General features: G+C 50.3%; 1 protein-coding gene across 1 annotated transcript; it reads right to left on the bottom strand.

Annotated features, from left to right (window-relative positions):
- Positions 1–386: 386 nt before the first annotated feature.
- Positions 387–3959, bottom strand: LOC144171803 (uncharacterized). Its single transcript, XM_077700991.1, has 2 exons — positions 3400–3959; positions 387–669 (listed from the first exon to the last, which is right to left on the bottom strand). Exons 1-2 carry the CDS (start codon positions 3703–3705, stop codon positions 412–414), a joined length of 564 nt encoding a protein of 187 aa, XP_077557117.1. The 5' UTR covers positions 3706–3959; the 3' UTR covers positions 387–411.
- Between the last annotated feature and the right edge of the window lie 8417 nt (positions 3960–12376).

Here is a 12376-nt window from a genome sequence, read left to right as displayed (position 1 = left end):
AGTCTGTAGCATCGGTATATGGCTCCAGCGTCATCAAAATTATAGAACTAAACCCATGGTAACAAATAAACAAACAAAAAACTGGCAAGCCCCGTTCACGAACTACCGCCTTTTGAATGGGGGAGCTAAGACAAAAGGGGTCAGAGGACGTAATATTTGCAGTGTATTGTGCGCATAGCAAAAATGTCCTGTGTCTATATATTTAATGTGACGATACACTGACTCGGGAAGCCTACTGAATTTTCATGTACATAAGGCAGCGCGGCAGTTGAGCTCGTCATCTCACACCCAGATCACTCTTGTCGTCGGTATTTTGACACATGCAGTATACTCCAGCGTTTGCGGTACGATAGAAAATAAATAGCAGACCACGTATGCTCGTGGAGGTTTATTTCGGTGAGACAGTGTCGATCACTGGGCCTCATCCGACTGCCCCCTCCCGATGCCCATTAGGCCCATGTTGAAGTGGACGCCGGGCGACCGGCTCCTCCCGGCGCCGACGTCGCACAGCATGCCCCGCCCGATGCCCATCATTTTCTCGTCGAACTTCGGCTTCGGCTTCGGGGACGGGGGCCGCCTGGCCGCAGCTGGAGCCGGCACTTGGCGGACCGGGCCGAGCGTCATTCCGCTTCCTCTCCAGCCTCCGCTGTTCATCCATGAGCCATGGGGCTGGAAAATGGTATACCATAAGGCTCGTGTGTGGAGAGAACTGCCATAATTGCACATCACTTTCGCTATAAGGCTCCAGACCTAGTGACACGTTACGTAACAAATATCGACGTCAGCAAACGTTAAAGGAGCTACGACACAATATGCCACAGAGGTACGAATTTGTGCGACGACCATAAACCAGCACATGTGACAACACAGCGGGAAACCAAAGTTCCTACTAAAAGTAACTGCCAAAAATGCGTGGGCAAACTAATGTCCGTATTATTTCTCCTATGCTCGTTATTTCGCGTGAATATATTCTGTTAACATATTTGTAAAGTGGGTGGTACAGGCACTGGGACATCTATAACTGACCTGTACCAGGCGTCGCAAGGCCTCTCTCTCACTAGATTTCTGCAGGCTTTAAGGTGTCACGCGTACACGGAGCCCCTCTTCGCTGCGACCGCAGTAATATTATTGTCACGTGTAGAACGCTGGGCGACGCGCATGCGGGTGCGCGCACCAAGCTCGATGTAAAGGCTGCCCTGCGCTGATGCTGCCACGTATACGTACCTGCTCCTTTCGTTGCAAATGTCAACGAAAGAACATTTGCCAAGTAAACGCCTCCCTTCGCTTTCCCGCTCACCTCTCATGCTGTTCCTCTCCCGTCGCGCTCATCCCAAGGTAAACACGCTGGAGGTTAGCTCAAGTCACTTTAAATTTACCGCGTTCCACTGCTCCAGGCCAGGCCCCTCGATGCCAGCGCTGCCATACGACGGCGACACGCGTGAATCGAGGTGCCCTATTTCAACCTTTGTAGAACCATGTTGCCCTTCTCGACGTGCGTTCCAACCGGAACGTGGAACTTAGTAGAACTTTTCGCAACTGTTACCATTAGATTTCTTAAAATGCCGCCAGAAGCCATAGTGGCGCGGGCGACAGCAGGTGACGGAGTAAAATTTTTTTTCTGCAGTGGATGTAGTATTTCATTTGCATTTGAAAAATCAAGCATCCATGAATTTTACAAAGGAACACTGCAAATATCACTTATGTATTGATTTGCTGCCTCACATTTGCGTATTGTTTTGTTCTTGTTCAACAATGTTGACAAGTATGAACATTGTCACCTGATAGGCGTTTAGATTTGGCTGTGGGTAGATAAAAATATTGCGCAGCTTCTGTTTCACTTTGGCAGGGTGGTTGAATCGACTTACAGCAAGACAGACATTCATACCGACAGACCAAAATTTTCGTATTTAAGTAGCCCAAGAAAGCCTATCGTCTTAAAAAAAAGAAAAACAAGCGAAGACGGAAACTAACGAAACAGTCACTCATATACGCCGGAGTGCAAGGAAAAAAATTGGCCGCGTATCTGCTCCTTTCGTTGCAAATGTCGTCAAAAGACGATAGTCTTTGTAGACGTTTGCCAAGGAAATGCCCCCCTTTGCTTTCTCACTCACCTCTCATGCTGTTCCTGTACCGTCGCGCTCATTCTAGGGTAAACACTCTAAAGGTTTCAGCAAGGCGATTTGAATTTACCGCGTTCCACTGCTACAGGCCGGGTTCCTCGATGCCAGCGCTGCAGTACGGCGGAGACGCGCGTGAATGGAGGCGGCCGACTAGAATGTTTATAGAGCCGCGTGGCCGTGCTCCACGTGCCCTAGCTAGTGGAACCTTGAGTTGCTGTTGCCGCGTGATTTTCAATATGCCGCCAGGAGGCGGCGGTTTTCTGCAGTAGATGTAGAATATCATTTGCTATCGAAAAACCAAGCATCCATGAATTTTTTAATAAAGGAACACTGTAAATATCCCTTGTGTACTAATTTCCTGTCTTATATTTTCGTAATGTCTTGTTCTTGTTCAACAACGTTGACAAGTATGAACATATAAACCGGGCTTAGACGTTTACATGTGGCTGTGAGTATATAAGACTATTGCGCAATATCGATTTTACTTTGGCCGGGTGGCTGAATCGAGTCACAGACAGACAGACAGACAGACAGACCAAAATTTCTGGGTTTAAGTAGCCCAAGAAAGTCTATCGTCTTTAAAAAGCCAAGAAGAGAACGAACGCGGTACCGCCGCTCATGTTCCGCTCAGGGTCAGAGAGGACTCCTCTCCCAATCGGCCTGAAAGGCCACGTGAACGCATGGAACACGACACGAGCGCACTGCACGGAGAAAGAAAAACTTGCGCAGCTGCCAGCTGCCCATCACGTGGACACTGTCGGCGACAAGACGTAATGGGGAAGGGTGTATGTAGCACGAAATAGGAAAGGGTGTCGGAGGAGGAGCAGCTGACCCGTCACAGCTTCTCTGGCCACCCATTTCAGCGGAGCAAAACGGCTCCTCAATTTGTTCACAAGGCGACGTTTGATGTGTACCTTCGTTTCTTCTTCGTGTTAGACATCAGCACTATATTCAAACAATCAGACAACCAACATCGTGAATATATCACGTTAACGCTATTCCAATGTTTGCAATAAAAACATCTTAGCTCAATGTCAATGCGATGCAAGTAGCATTCTTCTATTTTGGCCCCTTCCATGGTGCTCCTCTCCCACCACCCCTCGACTCCTTTAACCCTCTGCAGGTCAAATCGACGCCCTAACCCAGGAAACGGGTTAGAAAGAAACTGACAAAACACAACTGGGTGAAGTGGACCACGAATGCTAATGGTATGCTTCGTAGTGCCAAAAGCTCAAAGCAAGGCCAAAAGTTCAAAGCCGTGCACAGACGTTGGTCTTACCTTGGGTGGGCGTGTTGCTCCCCTCCATGGTGCCAGCCCACCGCGTGGCTTCATATCCTGCGGCTTGGGGCCCCGCTCTTGTGCGGCTCTGCCCTGCGGTGCCAGCCCACCGCGCGGCTTCATATCCTGCGGCTTAGGGCGCCATTTCGGGGCACTGCCCTGCGGGGCCTGCCCACCGCGCGGCTTCGTATCATGCGGCTTCATGCCCGATCCTCGCCCCTGGCCTACTTGCTTTTGGTAGGACGTGGACGGAACATTACGGTCTGTGACATAAGGACGCGGAGGCTCTTGGTTCCTCGTCGCCATGGTCGTCACGAAGGAGAATGGAATGCAGGCACGTGCAGGCGCTGCCCTGGCTTGGGCGATCTTCGGCTTTGGTGATTATGCCCGTCATCACGAGGCGCCACGTTCTGTTCCCCGATAGGTACAAGCCCGGTACACAGAGCCAGGGCTCCCTCCAGTAGCGTTCGCGGAATTTCATTTCAGGGTTCGCGCCCCCACTCAGAAAAAAAAAGCGATTTACAACCACCACCAAGAAAAAAAAGAAAGATAAAAAGAGAAGGAGAGAAATGTAAAAAAAGAACAGACGCAAAATTAGGGACGCAAAGAAAGAAATTTATTCAAAATGAAAAAGTTATGTCTGCCTGACGCAATTTAATTACGACACATGTACAAAAACAAACAAATAATAAACGCAAGAAAGACAACGATTTACCAAGAGATTAGCATGAGGACCGTTAGGCACAATTTTGGCAAATTTCTCGTATACATGATAGTAAAGATCGTTTCCCCGAAGTCCGGTGTCGATCACGAACCCAATCGCACGGGCTCCGGTTGATTTGGCAGGAGGCTGGCAGGGCGATGGTGTTGAAGTTCTTGGAGGCGGCGGTCGAATTGACGAACTTAAGGCGTTGGGGTTGATTAAATGAAACGAAGGGTTTATATGCAGCTATTTACAGTGGGAAAACTGGGTACATGAATAATAAAGGAAAAACTGCAAACTTCGGCTAGACGCTAGCTCCGAGTGCGCACAAATCACTCGAGCTCCTCAACTTCGTCTAACTCTCCTATTCTCGGAGCGTACACAAACCGCTCGAGAAACAACGGCTGAGACCCTGTCTCGCCGCAAGATCCGTCTAGTTGCCCGGTACGGCGCTGCACCCTAAACCTCCGACGCGATCTTAACCTCGACTAGGGGGCTCGCAAATCCCAACCTAGCTTTAACGGTCGAGACTCCGTGTCCCGCCGGGAACTGCCAGATCAGCGCTCAGACAAGAACGATTTCCAACGGCCAAGTTCGGCCTTATAAAACCTCGAGATCACCCTCTCTCGGGAACGCCCCTGTAGCGTTCGTACACGCGCAAGGGAGTGCCTAAATTCACGTAGACAGCTGTCACTCAGAACGCCACGGAATATTCAAAGAGGCGCCGCGATCTTCGGGTCAACGGCACGCTCGCAAACGAGCAGGTCGTGCGACCCCGCGGGGCGAAAGCGAAAGACGGCGACAGTGCGTCATGCTGACCAGGGCGCGACAACAATGGAGAGACTCGTGCGGCACTCGTCCTGACGCCGGTAATCCCACCACCTCCGAGCGTCGGGCAGACGTTCCTGGAATCCGGCGGCGCTGTTTGCTTTCTCGAAGGGGGATTATCCTTGATGTATGCGGTGGGCCACACGATCCGTCTCCCGTGCGCGCCGTGACGAATTAGCGGTGGTTGCAGCGCAGTGTTGGCAGTGCTACGTCGCCAGACAGAGCGGCGGGTTCTCACGCGCAGCCCGGGCGCCCGGCTGCTAATCTCATAAGTGGACCTTACACATGATATTATCCGAATTATTCGGGCAAGACGTCCCAACACTGCCACATACAATTCCCCACGGTTGAAGAGCATTTTTCACAAGGTTTTTGGCAGCTCGGCAGATTTCTGAAGGAAAAGCTTGTTTCAGAGTCCATCGGCAGTGTGATTTGAAGGCGTAAGGAAATGCACCTGAGCAGTGATGTTTCGCCGTTAGCTGTTCAATATGGGAATGATCAATTAACAAAGGTGTGTTCCATGCTCAACCGTTGCGTTGAAAATAGAGTTGGAATTGAGTATGCTTCTAGAGACAAGGATGTAACTGCTACTGTTTAAGGAAATCTGTCTGGCGAGCACGCGGAGCGTAGTCCAAGAATGACTGTGAAAATTGTGTAAACAGCAGCAAACTACCACCGTCTGCAGATTTTTTTATGCGAAATTGTGCCTCTTGTCACCGAGAGTGAGGGTCCCATACTACTGCTCAGTTGGTTGAACCAGAGCGCTATAGGTTGAGCCCCATGGAGTTCCGAACAGTCAGTGGTGTCCGTTGACAAGAAGAACGATTTCAAACTGCGTCGCAAGGCAAAACTTGAGGCTAAATAGTGTTCATACAGGCGCTGATTTTAGAAATAGGCATTTAGGCACAAACGCCAAAATATGTATCTACCCCTAGGCGAGACAATTTACGCCTGTTGGTGGATGTTACATACATACATACATACATACATACATACATACATACATACATACATACATACTATAAACACCTTAAAAGCCCGCCTTAACCTCTAATTAATGGTCATATATCAAAGCGTGGTGATAGGAGCGCAAGGAACAAAATAAGCATTTGCTTAAAATCCGGTTTCTAGTCATCACACTTTGCGATCTCGAAGGTTCTGTTTTCAAGAAAACTGGCAACGTAATTGTACACCCGCTTGCCCGGATAAAGCTCCCTGATTTCTGTCAGTATGGCTTCGTGAGACACCGAGTCGGAGGCCTTCTGCAGATGAACTGCCACCAGAATGCGTGGTTTGCCTGACGGCGGGCCTGGGCGAGCAGAGTTAATGAGCCGTCTGAGAAGCCACAAACTGTCTCTCCCCATGTTGGAACGGAAACCAGTTTGGACAGGGTGAAAGTGATTTGTCATTTCTTCAAAGTGGTAAATGAGGCGATTGGCGGCCATCCTTTCAAGAAGTTTACGGTAGGGGTTAGAGCCACTGGTCGGATATTACGGACATGGTTTCCCTTGTTTGGGGATCGCTTGTATAACGGAGAGTTTCAGGAGGCAGGCATAGAGCCAGATTTTCAAACATCGTTGAGGAGCTGGAGGAAGCGCTGTTTGTCTTGTCTTGTTCGTTCTGAAGCAAAGTCCACGTGATACCGTCTTTACCAGGAGCGCTGCGCTTGTTAACCTGGCGGAGGGCAGTCTCCATTTCCGCCATGGTGAACAGGGATTCTTCATTATCTTCGTCTGTGACAGTTACGCAGGGGTGGGGAGGTGGAGGCGTAAGGATGCCGTTGGGGAAGAAGCTGTAAGCTAAGTCTTGTTCAATTGCTTCGAGAGAACACCCACTGCTTAGAGCAATTTTGTCAATGCAGTTAGCAGTCCTTAATTTTTCTTGCCGTTAAGGGATCGAAATGTGTTCCACAGCTTTTTCTTATAGGTGTGTTTACTGAAGCTGTCACAGTATTCCGTCCAACGCAAGAGAGACAATTGTTTTTCGTATTGCTTAATTTCTTTATGCTTGAGCCGGGCTTGCTTCAGGTCTCGGAATCGTCCCCCATTACATTTCACGAGTGCGTAGTGGGTTTCCCGCACGTTAAGCAAGTGTCGGTCAGCGCAAGGGCAGTCTTCCCTTACTGTGTAACACTGAGAGGGTGCTTGATAAGCGCTCTGTATTTCATGGCCGAGGCTAGTTATGTCGTGCACTTGACTTGGGGAGATGGAGCAGGATCGATGGGCTTCCCAGTTCCTGGTGGTAATTCGCCGTGTGCCCTGCCAGAATTGAGCCCGTTCTGTCCAAACCACATAGGCCTCCTGCGCTGCCCAGGGGGCGCTGCGCAAGTGGCTTCCGGGCAGTACTTCCGGGTAGTACAAAGCTGCGCGGGTCCCATAGGATCCCGTGTTGACAGAAGCAAAATGAGCTCGACGCTCCCGATTATTTTGCGACGTGGTCACCAGTTCATCCCCGACGCGTCCGATCTATTTCAGCGATCAACTTGGCATTAGGGGAAAAAGCTTTGCAGCGCTAAACACGTTTACAGCGCCGACGAAAGTGCCGGGACGGTGACGGCGCTCTGCCACTCGCAGGTTCACCGGTCGGTGGCCGTATGAAGTGAAATTTGAAGTGAAACTTCTAGTTTAAACTAATACTCTAGGTGACAGAGACTTCTCAAAAACAGCCAAGAAGAGTGACGCAATCGGTGATCGCGCTTTAAAAAGCCAGCGAGTCCGGCGGACCACAGGCTCGCCTGCTGTGGTGCGCCGCTCTTTTGCGTACCTGCACACTATGCGTGCACTTTCATTAAACAGTGCTCGTTTGAGTCGCCGTTACGAATACACGGTGCAGCGTTAGCTTGCCGTTTTGTTGCGTGTCTCAGTGACAAATTGCCGCGACCGTCAGAAACGTGAAATCTGTTTTGCGATTCCGAAATTAGTGGCCGTAAAACAGAGTAGTCGGGCGAACTAAGAGGCCGCTCGCTTTCCTTGTTTGCTCTCGCTTTACTTAATTACGCTCTTGCAGTATACATTAACTAAGAGGCCGCTCGCTTTCCTTGTTTGCTCTCGCTTTACTTAATTACGCTCTTGCAGTATACATTCCTAGTTCGCACTTTAATAGCCTAGAATGAGGGTCAGCAACGGCCGAGTTCCATGCAGCCGACACGACGGAGGGCTGGACGGAAAATCGGAAGGGGGGGGAGGAGGGGGGCTTTGAATGCAAAGAGAAAAAATTCAGCGAATTTCTAATAATATTTGTCAATAATCTGGCGAAGTGTGAAGATGGGGGTGCAATTCAACTGGAGGACGCCAATTCTCTGTTCTTGCCTCGCTGTCTAACTCCATTTGAAGTCAAAACTGGCGTGTCGGCGTTCAGATTCGACGACCCCTGCACTAGAAAACCAACACAGTCAGTGATGATCGTATGTAAATATTCGGGACCCCGCGCCGTGTATGCGGCTGTGTTATGTGGTGTTATAGAAGTACACATCTCTGCAGGCAGCGGGCGTGTGATTTGGTGCATGTTTTGCGTCCTTTAATAGCGCTTAATTTGTTTATTTGGCGCTATTGCACCACCTACTCGCTAGTATACATGTACCCTCCCGTTCGTAAATCGTGCGGCGTAAAACGTTACGCAAGAATAATTTAGTTCGCGAAAATTAGAAACAAAATTTCCACTCGTTTCAAAGGCGGTGCCAGGCCAGCAGTGTCAGCTGTGTCGGCTGCGCAATTCTTGCGTTCGCTTGCATGCTCCCGCTGAAGCAACCTTTTGCACTTACCTCAGGATATAGGATGAGCAGCGTTCCGTGTTTATGCTACTCGTGAACTTTCCTTTGTCGACCGCACGCAAGAAGAAAAAACTGTAACTGTCGCGAAACAGTTAAACCACCCGACCTGGCGATACTGTCCCACGCCGCGACCATCGCGAAAGCTCGCTAAAAGAAAGCCGACAAATCGGCTCTTTTAGCGGATATTATTTTGTTTAGCCTCTGCAACTACTTTAAGGGCTATTTCATACAATATGCAGTCATTTAAACTCGCCACAAAGCGCCACAACCAACTTTCACTCTGGCTTGTAATTGAAAACACATGGAGGGCGGCGAGGGTCGTCTGCTTTTGTACTACCCAGAGGTGTTGGCCGCTAGGGGCGCTGCATGTCGCCAAAACTCCAGCGCAGGAGGCCTATACTACCCCGAAGGTCTGTTGCCACGTGCCAGTCATGGAAGAGGGCGCCGTCTGCCCAAGTCAAATCTGGATTAGTGTCCCTTTGTTTCACATGCAAACCGATTCTTGTAGGGGTAGCAATGCTATTCTGAAGGTAGAAACCAAAGGCTTCCGTGGTAGCGTGCAGGTCGTTGCCTTGTGGGGAGTTGGCGTTAAAATTCCCTCCTATCATGTGGTCGGTTGGGTAGAGCATGCGCAGCTCTCCACCCACTCAAAAGACCCCCCTGTGCTCTTGCTGGTTTCTGGGCGGTAGTACGCCGATACCAAGAGGTACATACATCTTAAATTTTTTTGGTCCGGTGGCCAGCTATGCGTGCTGCGATGATCTCCTGCACGCAGGTGCTTGTCTCGATTAGGGTGTATACTTGATCGGAGCGAATGAACACCCCGTTATGCCCCGTAGGCTTTTCTTTCTCCTTATGTGTAATAGTGGGTAGATGGTGGCTGATGCACCCAGGGATGTGAAAGTTGGCTCTTCGAGACTCCTGCAGAAAAATGGCAATGGGGCGTTTCTCATTGGATAATTGTCCTGTGAGTCGAGTTTTCAAGTCTGTGCCGTTTGATGTGAGGCTTCGGTAATTCCGTTGCGAGATGGTTGGGTAATTAAGTCCCATTCACGGGTGGGTATGGAGCGGCTCGATTAGGAGCGCGATGAGTGGGAGCGGCTTTTCCTTAATTAACTCGGGGTTTATGCAAAGGTGCTAAGATTCCATTTTCTCTTGCAAAGCCATGATCATGGTGTTTGAGGTTGGTGATTGCTCCAGCGATGTCATTAACTTTTGACTCGATGCTATTTATTCTTGCTTGGTCGGCTTCCGTTTCGGAGCGGTGGATCTGCTTACTGTTGTCGAGTTTTGCCTTGAGGGTTTGTATTTCTGTGTTAGTTTCCTTCGAAGTTTCGTGGAGAACTTGCGCTTTAATTTGAAGGAGATCCGATTTTGTAGCCAAGGGTGACTGTTTGCTTGGGGCTGACGAGTCTGCGTGGGAGCGTTGTTCAGAGTTTTCATGCCGACAGCCTTATGGTGAGACTATTTGCATCTGGAGGTTGCGTTCGAGGTTAGTTTCCGTCATGAGTGATGTCCTTTCCTGCCTCGCAGTTTCTGATGTATTTTGCAGGTCGTCAATCGTTCCAAGTCAGCTCTTGGAGGCGTCTTTCTTTTTCGCGCAGTCGCGGCTTAACGGGCTGCTGCTCAGCGACGACGTTGTATTATTTTTTGGAGGCATTTGGTTCCAGGTCTGATGAGTTGTTGGCATTGTTTGCCGCATCCTTGCGTGTCTTGTTTCGGGAGCGTGAACGTGACCGGGAACGCGAGAGCTCTGTTGTCGCGACTGTCGGATGCTTGTTTTGTTGTTTTCTGCATTCTTCGGTTGGGGCAGCTATTACTAGTGGACAGGTGGCCTGTTTCTTGCATATAGAGCAGTAGAAAGCGTTTTTGCAGATTTCATTCCCTTTCAAGGCGTGCACTATGCCGCATTCCTGGCATACCCGTTCGTTAGGGCAGTGGCGTGCCATAGATATGGCCGCTGATACACTCGGGAAGGCGTCCCCGAACCGGGCTCCGTCGCCTCCGTCATGTAGCGCTAGCGTGGTGGACGAGCGGCGGCCAGCAAAAGTTGCTGCCTCGGTGAAGACGACAAAAAGCCGAAGGCCAAGCTGAACTGGTTTACTGCATGGCGAGAGATGATCGGCGACAATACAGGAACATCATCCTTCCGGATGAGCTTACAGCAAACTCGAACAGAGCGACAGCGAGATTCAATGCTGTCAATAGAATGAATTATGTGCTCGGAGGAACCGCGTATTTATCCCCCGAAGCGCTAACGGTCGAACAGCTCCCCTAGTGATTTTGCACGCGGCACGAAAAGAGTACAAACACACACGAACACTCTTTCCCGAGTTCGTGAGGGCCGGCAGTAGCGGGGCCCGTTGTTCCTGAGAGAGGGGGTAGAGGGGATCTCGGCGAGCGACATCCGCTTCGCAGGTGCATGTTTCTGCATGAACAGTTTGTTTTCGTATTTTGTAGTTGCAACGGCTTGAGTCACCGCCAGCGAGATGCGGCGAGGTGCGCCGTGCTGCAGACGTTCTCCGGTATGTCGTAGCACGTCTGAGGAAGGCGGGCTTTCTTGCATAGCACAGAAGCTTCGCCGTAAAGGTTTAGGAGCTTGTCGGCACTACACAAAACTTGCAACACGCGCGCGCAGTGCAGCGGCGTGCTCAATCGTAACACCGGCCTTATGGCATTTCAAACCTACCGGTATTTTGGGTCTATAGGGCAACGGGAATGATCTCGTGGCGATATCTGGCGGTGCGGGGGGTTTTTTCGTGGGATTAAACGTGATCAACGCCTTATTGCTGCGTCCGAGCCTTTTTACGTCTAATATCTCGACCAGACTGTTGTGAAGGCTGGACAGTAGCTAGTCGTCTGTTTCGTTAGGCAAAATGCGAATAACTCCTTTACTCGTCGAGTTGTTATGGCTGAGGCGGGTCATTTACACGGCAACGTGCTTTGGGCGAGGGCCTAGTGCCCCGCCGAGGCGGGTGATAGTGCAGAGCCGATTAACTTGCTATTCGTCCTACACCGTGGTAAGAATAGAGGTTGCCTTGAGGTTTTTGCGCAGCGAGGACGCTTCGAGATATCTGGGCTTGGTGATCGTGCAATCAAGGATCTTGTCTAGTGTAATGTTCGGTATATCGGTCACAGCAGTACAGTCGGTATGTAGGAGTACTTGGTAACGAAATCTTGTCTAGTGTAATGTTCGGTATATCGGTCACAGCCGTGCCATCGGTTGTGTGTAGTAGGAGCACTTGGCAACGGGGAAGACTCACTCGTTCCTTGATTTATTTATTATGACGTTTAACTCGCCGACGCTACACAGGCGATGAGGCACGCTTGTCGAGGGCTCCGGATTAATTTTGGCCGCCTGGGGATCTATAACACGTGCCGGAATCTCGAACACACGGGCGTTTTCGCTTTTCGCCTCCCTAAGAAAAGCGGCCGCCGCGGCCGGGAATCGAACCCGCGTACTCCCCCCCTCTCTCTTCCTCACTTTCCGTTTTATGTAGGAGAATGTAGTGTCGAAAACGCGCTAATCAAGCTACAGAGAGAGAGCGAGATAGAGAGAGACAAACATTTATTATGCTGGTGAGCAGGAGGAAGTTCGTAGGGCCTCCACCGAGTGAGAGACGTCCTTATTCCAAGATGCCTTGGTGCTGGCTGGCCGCCCGGGCCCGTTCCACCAG

The sequence above is a fragment of the Haemaphysalis longicornis genome, unplaced genomic scaffold, assembly GCF_048455015.1.
Source record: "Haemaphysalis longicornis isolate Haplotype H1 unplaced genomic scaffold, Haemaphysalis longicornis Haplotype H1 scaffold_1, whole genome shotgun sequence".
NCBI classification, from domain to species: domain Eukaryota; kingdom Metazoa; phylum Arthropoda; class Arachnida; order Ixodida; family Ixodidae; genus Haemaphysalis; species Haemaphysalis longicornis.
Note: the sequence above shows the minus strand (reverse complement) of the source record. Positions and strands in the feature narration are given on the sequence as shown.

Excerpts from the sequence above, each read along its gene's own strand:
- LOC144171803 (XM_077700991.1), bottom strand. The coding sequence starts at position 3,705 with ATGGCGACGAGGAACCAAGAGCCTCCGCGTCCTTATGTCACAGACCGT. Across the intron at positions 670-3,399 it reads GAGCAACACGCCCACCCAAG|CCCCATGGCTCATGGATGAA; the intron begins GTAAGACCAACG and ends ACCATTTTCCAG.